Below are 18,571 nucleotides of genomic sequence, written 5' to 3' on the forward strand. Positions count from 1 at the left end.
TATGTATCAAATGTGCAAAGCTTTGAAATGTTAATACTTAGTACTAGTATGCTCTGTACTAGTATGGGAATGTAAGTGCGTATCCATCCTGAAAAAATGTTTAATTTATACATTAAGATGCTTAAAATGGTTATACCATTTTTCAACCCAGTATTTTCACTCTTAGGAATCTCTCCAAGGGAATAATTAAAGTGGTCCAAAATTTACCTATCTAGACCTTCATAAGAGAGCTATTTATAATAGCAAATATTGGAGACATCCAAACATGCCCACTAATTGGCAAGCACTTAAAAAAGTATTCTATATACACATACAGTGCTGTCGATAAAATAACATTTTAAGCAATTTTTAATGCCATGGTAAATGGGAATGACTTTAAGGCAAAGAAGGAGTATATATACAAAGCACTGTACATATAGAATAATCTAAATTATGTCAAATAGACATTTAATTATAAGTATACAAAAATTGATAGAAGAAAATATAACATTGATAGCAATGAAAAATGACCAGCGATTATATCTTTGTGCTTTTCATTTGGTTGCTTTTACCTTTTTCCCCACCTCCAGTTTCCTGCTGTTCATGTTATAACAAACAAACTGTTACTTCCAAAAACAGCATAAAAATGAGATCATATACACAAAGTATCTTATACACTCTTGCATCTGGTATGGAGAAACTAAATCGGTGGTAACATTTTTGTAAATAATTTTTGAAGGTGAAAAAGGTAAGAAAGTATGCCCATTATCATTCCTAAAGTGATCATCTCTGTTTAATTGCCCAGGCCTAATTATTCACAGTGCCACCTGTCATTCTCAAAAGTGTCATGGTCTAGATGACAAGTTGAATGGGCACCCTCACTATTCTGAATAGAAAAGATAAAAATATTCCTAATAATAACTAAAATATATTGCACCGTAACTAGACACCAAGTACTGTACTAAATGCTTTACCTGGATGATCTTGTTTATCCATCTCAGGAGCTGAATTATCTCCATTTTATACAGGTGCTGAGAACTTAAGCAACTCGCCCAAGTTCAGACTTTAGCAAGTAGCAGAGTCTGGATCCAAATGACCTCCATCAAATTAACAGCTGAGGGCGTACCTGGGCCTGTCTGAGTGCAGGGTTGGCCGGCAGGGGTCTGGCAGGGACGCAGGGCACACGAGGAGCCGGGTGCAGGGGCGGGAGTCCTCGCTGAGGAGAACTGGGCAGAGGGGCGTCAAGGGCTTTGAGGGGTCTGCTGATGTCCACGTGCTGACACTGCGGCAATCTCCTGGGATTGTCCTGCGGGGTCAGAGCAAAGAGCCATGATGTGGTCATTACTGTGTAATCCTTGGAGGGACAAGCCGTGCAAACTCATCTGCTCTAGCTGCAGGGGGAGGGCAGGTGGAGGAGGGAAAGAAATCAAGGAATTACAGCAGAGGGAATCTATTATTATTGATGTCAGCTTCAGAATTCTAACAAACCACCCTCCCCCACCCCCAAACCTGGAATAGTGGGATCGCTTTCTATCTAAATGTTTAAAAACTGGTTTAATTCGTTAACAAGTAGGTGCAAGGCAACCTCAGGAAGCACCAACACGTACGAAGACACAGACCAGATCTTAAGGAAATTCCAAAGGGCTTGTGAAAATGAGGCGTAGTTCAGCGTACACAAGGCTCAATGAGAACTGAGGAAAACTCCTGGGGAAGGAGCATCGGGGCGGAGGTGAGGGTCTGGGTCTGGAGGACCGTCTCCTGCCTGGTGGCCTTGTTTTTAGCGACAGATGAGAACGGATGCAGCGTGGGTCTCATGCCCCCTGCCCCTCCCTGCCTCCCTCTTGTCTTCCTTTCTTTCTATAAATAGCTTTATAGAGGTCTCATTGACTATTAATTGCATATATTTAAAATGTACAATTTGGTAAATTTTGACATAGATTCACACCCATGAAACCATCACAGTAAGGAAAGCGATAAACATATCCACCACCCCGTCATCCTTCCCTCCCACCGCCCCCCTTCTCCTTCTCCCAGCAACTACTGATCCGATTTCTGTCACTGTAAATTGCTTTGCATTTTCCAGAATTTTATATAAATGAAATCATCATTTTTGGTCTGGCTTCTTTCACTCATCATAATGACTTTGAGATTTATCCAAGATGTAGTGTGTATCAATAGTTCATTTTTTCTAATTCTGAGAAGCATCCCACTGTGTAAATATACCAAAGTGCGTTTACCCTTTTACCCGTTGATTGATATTTGGGTAATTTCTGGTTTTTGGCTCTTCAAAATAAAACTGCATCTTTGGCTCTTGCAAATGAAGCTGTTTTTCCTGTCTCCCACGGGTAGGGGTGAAAGGTGACAATGCTCATTAGGAATGGCTGTCTCCTCTTTGCAACCCAACCCTCTACACTTTCTGGATCAAGGGAGATAAAACAGTTTTTTGTTGTGGTGGTGGTTGTTTTTTGCCTACTGAATACCTGATGATGATTTTAAAAATCATTTGTCATTTCCTGACACCAACACCTTTCCCTGCTACAATCTGGACTCTTGTTGAATGAGTTCAATATTCAAGAATTCTTACAGGTACATCAAAAACACTTGGTGGGGGAACCTAAATATCAGAGTGAACACTAGTCATAATTCACCAAGGTAGCAGGAAAGTGAAGAGACAGTAGGGAACCATGAGGTACTTTGGTTTGAGGATCCAGCTCTTTGAAGCCATAGGTTGGACAGAGCTTCTACAGCCCAGGGCTGCAGCAAGATGGGCCTGACCAAGGGTTCAGTGTAACTCTCAGAAATACCCTGGGAGTAGCAGCGGGCCATAGAAGCTCTCCCAAACCCACTCAGTGGCATTCTCAAATCACAGAAGGGGTCCAGCATCAGGACCCTGCCTGGTCAGCATAGCCAGTGGGCCTCCTAGGAATGTGGCCACCTGGGTGACCGGAGGGATGATGACCACGTAGCATGTCTTGCAGGGCACACGGCCTCAGTGGCACCTGGCACCGTGTTGCCCCTAGGGTGCTGACCCAGCGTTCCACAGCAAGAGGCTGCGGGGTCTAGTCCTGCTCAAGCTCTTATTGAAAAACCCGCGTCTTCATGTGTTTGCTCGCTTCTTATGTTTGTTCAAAACTCACCTTAGGTGTGTTGGAAGGTGGCGGCTTCCTCATCGGCCCTTTGCTGAGGTGGGTGAGGTGAGCCTGACTAGGCTGGGAGCCACTGGACGGCCGGGAGGGGCGCACACACCTGCAATGCAATCCCAGACACGCTTGCCGAGGGCGCTGTCCCCTCTGCTTGACTTGACTTTTTCTATTTTGTTCACAGTGACACTCAAAATGCAATGCACTTCTTTTAACTTAGTGTGGTAAACATGCACGAGAAAAGTTATCTAACACTCTTACAAGATTAAAACATAAATATTGAGTTTTTTTCCCCCCAAGCCATTATTCTGTTAAATTAGTTCTTGCAATCCAAAGACACACAGCTTGGGACACCTGGGAGACATTTTGCATAAAGCTGGCATTTTAGCAATGATGTCTCGGAATATATTTGGATCGAAAGCGACCCCATCTGATAAAAATGTTTTAATATTCCATCTTGTAAAAAGTACCAATGTAAGGGTGGGAAAAATACACCAGTGGAATTCATCAACACCCTGCTTATTTATGTAATAAATTGCAAATAGTTTGAAGGGGAAGTGAAGGGGGCAGCTGGTCTGGCAGAAATGTTAACACACCAAACCAACAGAAAATCTGACCTCTTCTTTGCTAAGGAAACACAGTGAGAAGCAGCCCATTGCACATTCTTTCAAATGCCATTTCTTGAAAAGATGACCCTAACCCAGGGTACCTTAGCTTTTCAATGGTGGTTTTTTTATCTGTAAACAGCAGTCGTATCAATGTCTTCCTTTTGAGATAAACCACAAATCCAGCAGCAAGAAGACACAGGATGGTCACCAGAATTCCTATCGTTAAACCTTGGTTATCTGAAACAAAGCACATTTGACTCAGAGAAGGAGGCATATAACTAAAATATGGGGAGTATCAAACTGTGACATTTACGGCAAAATGAACTTTGAAGGAAGGAACAGAAATGGAGCGAGTAAATCCCTGAATGGTGTACTAATTAGTCTCACTTCAAAGGTCATGTCTGAGGTGCAATCTGCCCTGCCATTATTCATTTCTGACGAGTCTGGAACTTGCTAAATGGGAATACAGTCTGGCCAGTGGGACCATATCCCTGGTGACATGGGCCCCCCAGGCATGACAACAGCAGGGGAATGGTGGCGAAAGTAACAGGGAGCTGTCACTAGAATCCCATCAGAATTAAAGTGGTCCCCAAACTGAAATCTTCCCAGCCCCCATCACAAATATGCTCCTGCAGGCTCTTTCCTTCTCTCATTCTTTGTTGTTGGCGTCTGTTTTTTGTTTTTTTGTATTTTTTTTAGACCAAGACCTTACTTCTGGGTATCATCCAATTAAAAGGTGAAAAAGCAAACTCAGTTTAAATGCCCTTGGATTCTGTTTCGTTATGTTAGGGACTTAAAAACGCAGCCTGTGAAGGGGGGCAAACCCCTTTCTCTGGGAGGATGCTGTTTATTTTATCTAAGGAAACATCCCCCCTTTCTGTGATATGATCCCATTCTGCTTAGTGCAGAGACACGAAGACTCCTCAAGGGTGTGGAAAGGAAGGGAAAATCAAACCATCCCGTTGGTTGCTAACTGCAGCCGCGGTCAAGGGCCGTCTGCGGAGGGCTCTAAATGTCGGGATTTGGAGGACCTGTGTTTGCAGTTTCACCAGGGCGGTGAACTCCTTGAGAGCACAGGTCTCAATTCATTTGCCTCTGTTCTCCCGCCGGCAGCCATCCGTCTGTGCGTCCCCTGGTAGGTGCCCTGCAGTCCTTTCGGGCTGCTGGTGACGGCTGTGGAGGTGGCTTCTGTCACCAGGGCTCTCCCACCCCACCTCCGACCGGGACATTCGGCTGGCTGGGAACCAGGGCAGTAGCAGCCCCCACCCGGCGGGAGAAAGCCTTCAGACCCTGTTTCTGGACTTCGTCCCCAGCTGACAAGTCCTGAGAGGGATGTGTCTGAGTCTAAGGCAGACGATCAACACAGGACCGTCTTGATTCACTTGTGTTACTGGAAAAGCCTTGCTCTGGTTTCCTGGCCCAAAGGTCCCTCTTTCGAGGCTGTGAGCTGGCAGTCACAGGTGCCTCTGGTTAGGATTCTGTTGTCTCTTAACACAGTTCATTAAAAAGCGAGCAGCAAGAGGCTTCAGCCATACTTTCTAGTTCCGCACTTCCAAATTCCGGAGTCTTAAACGGATGAATTATCAGTCAAACACCGACAGGGCCGCCCGCTGAGCTTGCCCCCCCCCCGCCCCCAGGCTGCCTGTCTCCTTGAGCTGCTCAAGCCAGAGCCCCAGGCAGTGCCATCCCCGCATCCAGTGCAGGCGCCGTGTCCCACTGAGCCTGCCCCCACGTCCCCTCCATCCCGTGGCCCACCTTCCTGAGTCTCACATCACCCCGCCCATCACAGCTTCTCGTCCGTGCTGTGCCTGCTGAGTGTCTCCCAGGGCCCGGAGGAGCAGCTGGCGCCTGGCAGATGCTGGAGAAATACTTGCATCATGAACTTCTGAGCCCCAGTCGGGCGGGCAGGCGGGCAGTGAGGCCCAGGGCGCGGCTGTGCCCCGTGCAGCCATCAGCCGGCTTCTCGTGGCCCCTTTTTAGTAGGTGTTTTGGGGGGAGGTGTGTAAACTTACTTTCTTTTATGATACGACGGCAATGGTGGATGAGTCTGGCTCTTCAGTTGTTTCCATTTTTAAAATATTCTTACTTGGTACAACGAAGAATTGGCAACTCTGTGGGTTCCCCCAAAGTTTAGGGAACCCCCAAACCTGAGTCCCCCTGGTGTCCACACCGAACAGGGACCCAGAGCATGTGGCCTGTCTCCCGCCATCCTGTCCAATTCCTTGAATGCCATCTGGCTCACCTGAACGCGGAGGACGGAACAGGTGGCAGGGTCCCCGATGCATTAAAAACTAAAATGCTGCTATTTTTTAACAATAAACTCTTAATGGCCAATTAGAAAATTGACTAAGTTGCAGCAAGAGGCCAGCCATCAAGGCGGGGACGCTGGGCCAGGCCTGGCTTATTACCCCCTGGGATGGATGTGTGCTAAGAGGAAAGACCTTGGCGCCCTTTTTCCACTTGCTGCGGGGCTGGAGCTCAGGGCGGTCTCGGGAGCAGTGTCGAGACACGACCATCTTTAAGCAGAAGGATGACCGGGAGCTCACCTCCCGTCCTCACAGCACTGTTTCTCCAGATGTGGCTGCCCAGAGGGTCTCTCCCTCCTGGCCCTGTGCCCCCTGCCTGGTCCTGTAGAGCAGTGTTGTGTCTGTTGTCATGGAAACAGTGGCCAAGCCACAGATTCAACCCTGCCAGTCACAGCGGGACTCGGGACGTAGGACGTCCTCCGCAGTGGCGTTAGCCACCGTCCGAGCGTCCAGGGGCTCAGGTGGGCGCCGCGGTGGCAGCACAAGTGTGCTCGGGACATTCCTGCCTGCCCACACCCCCCCACCCCCGGCTCGCGGTGGGCTCTCTGCACCACTGGCCTCGCTTCTTTTGCTTTAAGGTGGGCATCACTCAGGCCTGCCCCTTAACTGGCTGACAAGAGCTCAGAGAAGACAGTCCTGCACTAGGAGACCACCTCTCCACGTCTTTGAGGAGGAAAGAACCGACAGTCCCAGCACAGCCACCCTTAGGGGCTTCTTCACGGGTAGACTGTGCCTCAGTCTTAGCTGTGTGACTCTGTGAAAGTTGCTTAACTTCCCTGAGCCTCGGGTCCCTTGTAAGGAAAGAAGAATACTGCCAACTTTTGTAAGGATTCGATGAGCTAATGCATATAAAACGTGAAGCACGGCAGGTAACAGCCGCTCAGCAAAGAGAAACTACTGCTATCTCTGCTGCTACTGCCGGGACCGGTCCCTTTATGAAAAGGAGGGTGTCTTTCTAGCAAGACCTTGAAAAGGCATTTGACTGCACACCTCTTAGCCCTGGTACACAGAGGCTGGCCTTGACAAAATCCTTTGATCCGACAATGAAGTTCATACCCAACTTGGCAGTCTGCGGTAGAATGACCTTAGCTAAGAAAATGTCACAGGCTAAGACCCGGCAAACTCAGCCTCTGAGTAAAGCAGAGTGAGGAGTCTCTGCAAAGATCAGGCAAGGACTAGGGAGGGTCTGGAAACGGAGAGGCCGCGGGCTGTGTGAGGTCTGCGTGGGGCCCTCACTGGGTTTCCGGCTGTGCACCCGCCCGACGGCTGGTGAGCCCTCAGCCTTGCTTGGAAGGATCCCCCAAGGGCCTGGCTTCCCGCTGCCCCCAGGAGCTCAGCCCACTCCCTGGGACGCGCCGTCACCACTAACCTGCTTGCCGGGTGGGGCCGCTGTCCTTGCTTCCTCCAAAGCCAAACTTGTCACAGAAGGGAGGAGCCCAGTGGGCCTCGCAGTGACAGTTCTTCCTGTTGTTACACACCTTCCGGGCAGCAGAGGAGAAAGACACCAAGAGGGAAGCAGGGTTAGGACGCACCTCCCCCTGGGGCAGCGCTAAGTCTCTGAGCCCTAATTGAGCCCGAGAGCAAAGCAAAGGCCCTGTGGTCAGAGCCCCCATCACACCGGTACAGTCAGACTCCGTACATGCGGCTGTGAGGATAAACCCTAAACCCAGCACCACACAGGTGAGCCCAGAGCCCGAGGCTGCGGACTAACATAATGTGCTGTTGTTACATCAGCAGCTATTGAGAGAAGGATCGAGACTATTAGGGCTCACACACTCCTTTCAACCCCTTTTTCTTCTCAATCTGCATGTCCTTCTTTTTAAATCCAGGAAACCCTCCTGATCTGGCCGAGATGAGAAGCCCTCTCAGTGGTAAGGAGGGGCCCTGCTTCAGGGACATGGAATCCATGCCCTTGGGCATCATGGGCCCTACAACCCTGGGCACCTTCAGATGGGAGGCTCGGGGAGGCTGTCACACATGGAATTTGCCGAACTACTACCGGAACGAGTGGAGTACGAGCGTGAAAACGAGAGAGAATTATTTCTATGACAATGAGGCTGAACGCTTTGGGAACACTGGATAAATGCAAATCACTAAAAAGAACTTTTGACAAATTTGGAATGGGCGGAACAGCTGAAAAATGGTCAGGAAAAGCCGCAAAAGACACGAAGGTTGCTCGTTGGGTGTCTAAATTTCCCTTCCGCTTAGAGAAACAAACGGTACGTCATAGATGGTGCACTTTGGATGATTTGTATACTAAAGTCAGGGCCCAGCTACGGATGCTGGATAAAGCCAAACACACACTTTTATATTTTAAGACACGATAAACGTTCCAGGCATTTCTCTCATTTGTGATGTTTCCCTGCTTTCACAGACTCTTTTTTTTCTGAATCAACCACCCGCCCCAGATGCTTCCAACAAGAAGCCCAACAGTCAGGAAAGCCTGCGATAAGTGAGAAAGTGTGTTTCCATGAAGCTGACGCTAAGCCGAATTAACTACCGTGTAGCATAGCCCATGTTGCCTCGAGTCTGCGTGTCTTGCCTGTCTCCTCAGAGATGGTGCTGCTGAGGTACGGCTCCCTGGGATTCAGGCAACTCTCCTGCCCGCGCTGGTCTCCTGATGCACATCACAGTCATGTGCCCTTCTGGCAGCTTGTGGCAGAGAGATTACAGCCCTCACACCCCACTTGGAGGCGCTGCTGGTGAGCCTGGCCTCGCGAGGGAAGGACCGGGTCCTTACTTGTTCCCAAGTCATGGCCTCTCCAGTGTGTGGATGGGACCCCAGGATGTTGGAGAAGAAGGAGTCCAGGGTCCCCGGCACAGCCTTGCTACTAACTGGTCATGTAACCTTGGACGTGTCACTATCCCCACTGGGGCCTGGACTCCTTCATCAGCCAAATAATAAGGCTGTGCTAGGTCATTTCTTCCAGCCATTAGAAAGAAATCTATGATCCAGTGAAGACATGAAAGGATTCCATTTTATACAGACAGTCAGCTACACTCACCATCAACAAACCCATCTGAGGTGACACTGCAATCCTTTATGGTTACAGCACAAGAGTAATTTTATGCAAACCTCCATAATTCTATGTTACAATCATTGGTGAGTGTCTATTTTAAAAGTAGAATTTGGAGCACAATATCTGTAGAAAAGGTTTCAGAAAAACAAATGAACCCCTGGCATAGCTAGGCAAGATTAATATGATTCCACTGGAAACAATTAAGCCCATCAGAAAAAATAAATTAGGTTTTAAACAATTAGAATCCTCTTCCCCCCGCCTAAAAATTCTCTGAACTAAAATAACAGCCTTCTTTAGTTGACACCCATTGTATGTGATTTCAAGAACATGTGGTCAGTATGTTCTGTCTTCTTTGTTTTAATTCCTTTTGGAAATATTTCAGTTCAGACACATATTCTGAATCTTGGCTGTAGGAGGGGCGGCTCTGTTTGAAACGCTAATGAAAAACTCTTCATGAAGGAAGGTTCATGTTAAAATTACTTTGAAGATGACAAAGTCCTTTTTAAAAAAAATCCAGAATGTTAATTTAAGAGATAATTATCACTCAATCTGATTTTCTTTGTTAAATAAAAATCCCATTTCTTACGCTATGTAAAGGTCAAAGAAAATGAACGTCTTCAGAAGAAAATATTGAGGAGACACTGACTGCTATATTTTTACAAAGTTATGGATGCCAAAAATCCTTTACAAAGGAATGATTTAGTGCTGAACTTGCTGTGGGCCGGCTATACAAAGGCAGTTCACCTACTTACCCCTCTGCCGTGGCATTGCACCGCACATTCGTGAACACCAAAGACACTTACGTTCTGACACCGACGATTGAGGCAAATCTGGAGAGGAGGGAAACACAGCAAATATCTCAGTCTGTCTACAACCACACGCACATGCATCTATCTGTGTATTTAAGAACAGAGGAATGGATAAAGAAGATGTGGTACATATATACAGTGGAATGTTACTCAGCCATGAAAAAGAACGAAATAATGCCATTTGCAGCAACACGATGAACCTAGAGACTGTCGTACTGAATGAAGTAAGTCAGACAGAGAAAGATAAATATCATATGATATTGTTTATATGTGGAATCTAAAAAAAGGGTACAAATGAACTTACCTACAAAACAAATAGAGTCACAGATGTAGAAAACAAACTTATGGTTACTAGGGGGTAAAGGGGAGAGAGATAAATTGGGAGATTGGGACTGACATATACACACTACTATATATAAAATAGGTAACAATAAGGACCTACTGTATAGCACAGGGAACTCTACTCAATACTCTGTAATGACCTATATGGGAAAAGAATCTAAAAAAGAGTGGATATATGTATAACTGATTCACTTTGCTGTACACCTGAAACTAACAGAACATTGTAAATCAACTATACTCCAATAAAAATTAAAAAAAAATAAAAAAGAAGAGAAAGCAAAGGAAAGCTTGGGGAAGACCATCTTTCATTTAATATGAATAATGCACTTTGCCTTGGACCTGGATATGGAACCTGATGCCTGCCTCCAAACTCAGCCCATTTCAAGACTCACATCAATGTGGACACTATGGAAGTCGTCTATCTTCATGGCATTTTATATGGTTTTGGTCAATCCTGAAATTATGGTAACTGATTTTCTCATGATTTTTGTTTAGAGCTTGCAATGAGATCTGCATATTGCAGCATTTCCCCCCTCCATTAAAAGATGTAGGAGAGAACAAAAGAGACTAGCCCTTCACCTGGGCCTATGCAGACTCAAAGACTCCAAGAATCCGAGAATCTGGTAAGGGAGATATTAACATACGGGAAATTTTCCAAAATACCGACTGACAAGTACTATCGTCGATGACATAAACCATCAACAGAAATGCTCAGCGAGTAAAACAGACGCTTCCCTTGTATTTCTCAAGCCTCTGCAGAGGCAGCAATTTGCTAAATGGTACTGGGCTGGTTGAAAGGGTTTAGTCTTATTTCAAAGGTGCATAATATAGTCCAGACTCAAGGGATCAGGTTCTTTATCTCCCATAAGATGTTACAAATTAGTGGAGTCAAAGGGAGAAAAGTCTCATTTTTAGATTACAGAAGCATTTTAAATCAAATAGGACCTTCCTATGAGACATTCACCATCTGACCCCAGCAGTTTATCTAAGGCAAGATTAACGCCCTTTGAAAAAAGTGCTGGTCCAAGCAGCTCTCAGAGCTGGTGGGAATCTTGGGCAAGGGGACTGTCACATTCCGGCTGAGAAAGGAAATTGTCTGGGGTTGCAATGAACACAGCAGGACCCCAGGCAGAATCACAGCATACGGGTGCTGCCCTCCCCCAACCCACGGGCTAGGCTAAGGAAGGCTTTCAAAGAACTAGTGTTCTGCAGGAAGGAGATCAAAGCACATTGAATCCTGCACATGAAGGGAAAAGCTCACTGATAAATTGAGTCCTTGGAATTTCAGTGTTCAGACGCACCTGGCCTTAGCTGTTCAGACCACAGTTTAAATGGTGTCAGTCTAATGTCAAGGCTTGAATATAAGCGAATGGGTGTGGTTCAGGAGACACCCAGAATGTATAACACGTTTCACTTATCATCCTGTTTCCTTAAGGATAAAAGCATTTGTGGTGTATGGGGGAAGGGGGAGGGGGCGGAGTGGAGGGAACTCCTGTCCTGGGGGCTCTGCTACAGGAGATGACTCAGCACCTTTCCTTTCTGCTCTGTGACCTCCATGTTAGGAATGATTTCATAATCATTTTGAAAAGGAGGAGCCTAATGAAAGCATCTTCTTTCTTAAAGTGTTTTATTAACTTGCTGTCATTCAGTCCGATGAGAAAGTTTGGTGGGAAAAAACAATGTGGCAGAATATAAAAATCTCAAAAATTTTTTTGGTCGTTTTGGACTTTATTTCTAACTGCCTGCCCCCCAACCCCCAGTATCTCAGTCTACCTTTCCCCCTGATCTCCAAAAGAACACCCTTTGGCTTTAAGCTTATCCTATCTCTTCGCCTCTCCTGTCCCTGTATGGGGGTCTCTGAAACTACATCTGACTTCCCATTCTGTCCAGGTGAGAACAAGTCCCCACCGTGCCAAAAACCCAAACCACGTTTCCAAAAACAATATAATATGCTGCTGTGTTTCCTTCCAGAGTAATTTCCTGGCTGGAAACTCTCATAACATCCAGAGTGTAGACATGACTTATTAACACTAAAGAGCTGAGAAAACAAGCTTGATTTTCCCAAATCTGCATCTCAATGGTCAGACCAGAATCTAGGATTTATTGACTTTTTCTTCTAGGTGCAAAGAACGGAATTTCAGAGGCAACATTCTGAGAAGCGGATTTAGGAAAACAAACCAACCCTGTAACTCAGTTCTCCAACAGGACGTTTCTCAGTGGGCCCCCTTCCAGACTTACATTTGTGATGCAAGCGAGCATATGGGTCTTACTTTTCCATCTGCACACTTTGTGCCGGCAAGCACAAGCCCTGGGTCCGGCATGTCATCGCCCAAGTACACGTGGGTCCCACGGCACAGAATCCGACCTCCTTCCTGCAGGGGGATATTCGTTTCTATGGAAACGGCATTTGTACCGATGACTGGTCGGCTGGCACCTCCTTGACACTGGATTTTTCCACATTTAGCATCTCTGGAAAGGCAAGAACAGACAGCGCTCAAAGAGGGAAAGTCTGGAAGCAGCCCTAAGTGACCTGGGAAGTTCAAAGCCACGGCGCGGTCAGGAGGCAGACCCCACCTCATCTCGCACTTAGCGAAGGAGCTCTTGGAGTCTTTGCCGCAGTTGCCATAAGGGTCACCTGCAGAGTTGACTCTCTCGAAGCAGATCCCGGGGGCAGGTTTAGCACCTGAAACAGAAGCAAAGCAGCACTTTCACCTCCTGCAAGTGTTTTGAACATTTTTCTTGGAACAGCACGAGGCTTTCAGGTTAAGGGAAGATGTGTTCAGCGTCCCGAGAAATCACACCTGGCATCTTGGCTGATGCCTGATACAAGCCCGTCTCAGCTCACAGCAAAGCATGCATTTCATCACTCCCTCTTCTGGAGGGCTGCTTACTGGGCCCATGGCACGTGCGGCCTCTCCAGAGATGAGGCCTGGCTCTGGGGCCACACCTGACCCAACCCCAAAGTGGGTGGCTGGCCGGCTGCGGGGGAAGGGGAGGCTTGCTCTCTTGAACAACTCCCACACAATTCCGGTGAGAAAATGCAAGTTAAAGCAGGCTCCAAGGAATAATGATGACTCACGTGAGGAAGCAATGAGAGAGAGAGAGAGAGAACGAGCAACGCAGAGGTCTTACACCACGTTTCCAGCCCCACAAAGCTCCCTACTGGAGCAAGCACTGGCTTCAACGAATGCCTGTGTTTGCAAGGCAGAGACTGCTCCCAGAGGCCATGGAGGCATAAAATCTGATGGTCTTTTTACACAGCAGGACAGTGCCTGGTACAGAGGGGCGTGGAGCCAGAGAGCTCAGGAAATGGCCATTTTTAGCACATCTTCCGGTCAAGGAAAGAGAGAACATGTACCTGGGGTTTGCGTTGCCAAAGTTCGGAGGGCTCTCGAATCCTATCATAGTGGTATCTGTTGAAGACTATGTGAGAAATTCAGGAAAATGGTCCCCACTCTTCAGGTAAGCTGTGCCCTGTGTGGTGCCCTGGGACTGCCTTCCTGCCCACACCGGTGTCCTGTCTGGGCACTTCCTCTCACATCAGCCAGGATGCCAACTTCCCCAAACCCAGCTCTGCCCCCTGCCCTTGTCTGCATCCTGCTCTGGGGAGGCTCCACGCACCTTCCAAGGTGACAATGTCATGATGGGCAATGCTCGCCTCCTCCCAGGGACCAGATGGTGTTCTTACTACTAAAAAGTCCATCTTTCTGCAACCTGATTCCTCATCAGACACGTTCAGCATCTCATCAAACAAAGAAGCAGACAAATCAAACCAAACCAAACCCCTGTAGCAGCTGAGACCAGCAACAGGTTTAGCCATTGACCTCTGCACTAAGTTGCCCCCGTCCTGGACCTCTTATTTTCCCATTCTCTGTTTTTTTAAAAACCATTTAAGAGAGTCTCCCAAACTCCTCCCACAGGGCATTTCCCTGAACTGGACACAAGTCTCTGTCCTAACCGGATTAAAAAATGGGCAAAAGAACTTAAGACATTTCTCCAAAGAGGACATTCAAATGGACGACATCACTACACATTAGGGAAATACAAATCAAAACAACAATGAGCTATCACCTCATGCCAATTATGGTGGCTGTTATCAAAAAAAAAAAAAAAAAAAAGATAACAAGTGTTAGTGAGGATGTGGAGAAAAGGAAACCCTCATACATTGTTGGTGAGAATATATACAGCCACTGCAAAAGACAGTATGGAGGTTCCTCAAAAAAATTAACAATAGAACTATCACATGATTACCAGTTCAACTTCTGGGTAAATATCCAAAGGAATTGAAATCAGGATCTCAAAGAGATACCTGAACTCTCATGTTCATTGCAACATTATTCACAAGAGCCAAGACACAGAGGAGACCTAAGTGTCCACTGACAGATGAATGAATAAAGAAAATGGTAGTATATACGTACAAGTGAATATTATTCAGCCTTTAGAAAGAAGGAAATCCTGCTATTTGTGACAGCATGGATGAACCTGGAGGACAAGATGCTGAGTGAAATAAGTCAGATACAGAAAGACAAACACTGCATGATCATGGAATCTAAAAAAGTTGAACCCATAGAAGAAGCAGAGAGTAGAATGGTCATTGCCAGGGACTGGGGGCAATGGGGAGGTATTAGTCAAAGGGTACGAAGTTTCAGTTGTGCAAAATGAATAAATTGTAGCGATCTACTGTACAGCATGGTGCTTATAGTTACTAACACTGTATATTTAAACATTTGCTAAGAGGGTGAATCTTATGTTTAGTGTTCTCATCACATACACAGAAATCGTAGTAAATAAAGAGGGTGGGAGGAATACTTAGGAGGTGGCGGATATGATTACAGCATGGACTGTGGGGATGGTTTCACAGGTGTACACTTACCTCCAAGCTCATCAAGGTGTACACACTAAATACGTACAGCTTTTTGTATGTCAATCGTAACTCCATAAAATGGTTAAAAAAAGTCTTTGTTTTCCACAGCACATTCCCTTCATTCACAGCTTATTTTGATGCTGACCCTTTTATTCTGTTGTGATGTTGTCACAGGGAATCTTATTTTTAGGCCTAAGTACCCACTCACCGAACAGTGAGTCTTTTGATTTTACTTTTTTCTATTTGCTCAGTGGGTGTATATTCATGATCTCCACAACCTAATCACCCATCCTGTTGCTTGCCAAAGTGAGCTTTTAAAAGCTCTTTTACCTGAAAAAAAAAAAAAGTGGAGGCAGGAAGTCACACCCTAGGAATAATAATTAAACACGTGATAAATGTTGTCTTTTCTCAAACCCAAGTTTGTCAGTTGACCTCAATGAGCCTCTAAACCAGCATTGACACAGGTTCACGAGGTCCAAAGTGCTTCCTCAGCTGGACTGTGAGGTTCAAAAGACACGACTGAGAGATGAAGAGGTCAGTGCTACTCAGCCATAAAAAAGAATGAAATAATGCCATTTGCAGCAACATGGATGGACCTAGAGATTATCGTACTGAGTGAAGCAAGTCAGACAGAGAAAGACAAATACCATATGATATCACTTATATGTGGAATCTAAAATGTGACACCAACGAATCTATCTACGAAACAGGAACAGACTCACAGACATAGAGAACAGACTTGTGGTTGCCAGTAGGGAGGGGGCGTGGGGGAGGGATGGATTGAGAGTTTGGAGTTAGCACCTACAAACTATTATATAGAGAATGAATAAACAACAAGGTCCTACTGTAGAGCACAGGGAACTATATTCAATACCCTGTAATAAACCATAATGGAAAAGAACACGAAAAGAATATCTATATATGTATAACTGATTCATTTTGCTGTACAGTAGAAATTAACACAACATTGTAAATCAACCATACTTCAATAAAATACATTTAAAAAAAAGAGGTCAGTAGTAAACCATTCTTTCCGACGCCGAATCTTTTGGGAAAACTGTTTTATATTTGCGCATGTATGGGATCTAAGAAAAACAAAAACAAATGTTTATCAAGTCTCAATTCCTTTTGAAAGGCCTCCTCCTGTTTGATTTCTACACTCGGTGGCCGTGCTGCAGTACTGGAAGAGCCGGGGCTTGGGACTCAGAATAATGGGCTGATCTGGTGTCAACCCTACACACTAGGAGATCCTGGTCAAGTTATGGGAACTTTTTGAGACTCTCTTCCCTCATTTCTATGATGGGGACAAGGGCAGCACCTGACCTGAGGTGCTGTGAGGTTCAGTGAGTCCCCCAGGCTCTCAGTAAACCTGAGTTACACTGAGGATGGCCATTGATCATGGGGAAGGGGACAGCTTGGCCCCTGAACATTAAGGATGTGAGGGGAGGAGAGCTCCTTGGAGCTGACCTTGTTTGCAACACTTGCCGTGTTTTAACACTGTAATAGTTCAGGATGGTGTCGGTAAGGGCTTCACACCTGTTTCCTTCACAGAGGGGCGTCCCCAGTGCCTAGCACATCACGGGAAGCCAATGAAGGCTGCTGAGTGACTGGGTGAGGAACTCCTGGACCCACCTTGGGGAACGAGAGGGAAGAAAGAGAATCTCCTCGTCGGAAGCCCTGGGAGGTTCTGTACATACTTCGTATATTCAACAAGAAGTACAGTCAGAGCTCAAGGACCTCAGCTTCCCCGCACCCACCTCCTCCTCACCTGTTTCAGTGAGTGAGGTCCTGCTTCCCCGAGTCCTGTGCTCATTCGGGGCGCCCCCCCAGCCAGGCTGGACTGGTCCTCCAGAACCTCACCACACCGCGCAGATGCCGAGCACCATTTTGAATGAGGCAGCGGGAGACCTCAAGGAAAGACACCTGAGTTTGACTCCTCTTTATTCCACTGAACTCTGGGAACAAAGAGCGTCTTCCCTGTAATTCCCTTCCTTGCCCTTAAACCAACAGACACGCTTTAGATGAATGGGAACGTTTGGCTCACTAACATGCCATTTGTTGGGCATCCGCACTATTAGTCACTGTGCTGGGCACAGCATGCAGTAGAAGTCAGTCCATAAAGAAACAAAGCTGAGTGGGGTCTGACCAGTAAAATTTACTCCACTCTGGTATTAATTTGCCCAGTGGCTTGAACAATGCAGAGTTCTAAAGGTTAACTTTCTGTCTCTTGCAAGAAAGCAGTAACTGTCTATTTCCAAGAGTTTGGTTCATTTCAGCTCTTACCCAAAACTCAAGGGAGCAGGAGATGTCACATCACACTCCACTGTTGATGTATCGGCAGGACATGTCATCGGTGGGGCACAGCAATGACACTGCTGGCTACAACGTGGCAAAGGAAACTCACAGCTGGATGAGTAGCGGGTCATGATTTCATCAGCTGCATATGCTTAGGGATAGGCTAGATAGATCTCTCTCTGTGAAATCAAAGACCAGAATGCATACCTGATCCCTTGCCACGTAATTCCTTCATTCTTTTATCTGGAGGATTGAGGGAAAGTACACTATGATGGGTAATTCATGGTCAACCTTGATGCATAAGCTCTTTTGCGTCTCCATCCTCAAGTACTTAGGGATTGAAAACTTCCATCAACTTCGATCAACTTTCATCAATACTCTGAAACTGCTGTTGTTTCAATGGCGTGGGGGAGGTGAGTGACAGAAGTGAGAGGAGGATGGGGCAGAACCCTATTTACAATGCTCATTCTCATCCAGTTGACGTACATTTTCTTACCCTGAAGTCACCATGTTGGGATGAGAAATCTTGCATGAGAAACATGATGCTTAAAGACCAAGGGGTTTAATAAATGAAACTTAAAATAAATGAAAAAGTATATAAGCAGTTGAAACTTGATCCAGATTACAACATGCCCTATTGCTGCCTCACCTCCAATTTCAAGCTGTAGGACACTGTCACGCAGGGTTTCGGGCCACCTCCTGGGGCCAGCAAGCTCCCAGCTAGAGGTTGGGCACTGCTCAGCCCCACCTGGTACCACCAGCGGCCCACTGCCCACGCCCCTCCTAGGAGGTAACCTCTCTTTATAGGAGAGTGTGTGTGTGTGTGTGTGTGTGTGTGTGTGTGTGTGTGTGTGTGTGTGTGTGTGTGTGTGTGTGTGTGTGTGTGTGTTTCCTCTGGTGGTTTGGAGCAACCATAGAGATTTGTGAAAAGGAGGTGCAGAGTAGACGGCTTGTGATTATTCAATTGTTAGTTTTGTCTAATACCTCTCCCATATCCCTTTTTCTAGGAACAAAACCCTTTTTCTCATGGGAAACCCATTTTACATGGTTCAGGTGAGGCTAACGTTCCCAACCAATGCCAAAGGGCATTGATCAAAGGGCATGAAATTCAAGTCTGGCCCATCGAGTGTGCCACGCCACCAGTCATAAGACTGGGTCAGTGATGGATACGTGACCAAAGCCGGGTGCCTCAGCACCTTCCTTGGAAC

At 46.4% G+C, this 18,571-nt stretch overlaps 1 protein-coding gene across 1 annotated transcript in view; it reads right to left on the minus strand.

Moving 5' to 3' along the window:
- Window positions 1–18,571, minus strand: part of ADAM12 (ADAM metallopeptidase domain 12) — a 387,856-nt gene that overhangs the window by 28,833 nt on the left and 340,452 nt on the right. The window contains exons 15-21 of the mRNA XM_082406618.1: window positions 12,779–12,887; window positions 12,475–12,673; window positions 9,806–9,883; window positions 7,403–7,511; window positions 3,829–3,964; window positions 3,117–3,225; window positions 1,106–1,285 (exon numbers count right to left, since the gene is read on the minus strand). Of these exons, the coding sequence (XP_082262744.1) occupies window positions 1,106–1,285; window positions 3,117–3,225; window positions 3,829–3,964; window positions 7,403–7,511; window positions 9,806–9,883; window positions 12,475–12,673; window positions 12,779–12,887 (920 nt within the window). The remainder of the gene's footprint in view (window positions 1–1,105; window positions 1,286–3,116; window positions 3,226–3,828; window positions 3,965–7,402; window positions 7,512–9,805; window positions 9,884–12,474; window positions 12,674–12,778; window positions 12,888–18,571) is intronic.

This window comes from Balaenoptera borealis (genome assembly GCF_965194805.1).
Source record: "Balaenoptera borealis genome assembly, chromosome: 10".
Lineage (NCBI taxonomy): Eukaryota > Metazoa > Chordata > Mammalia > Artiodactyla > Balaenopteridae > Balaenoptera > Balaenoptera borealis.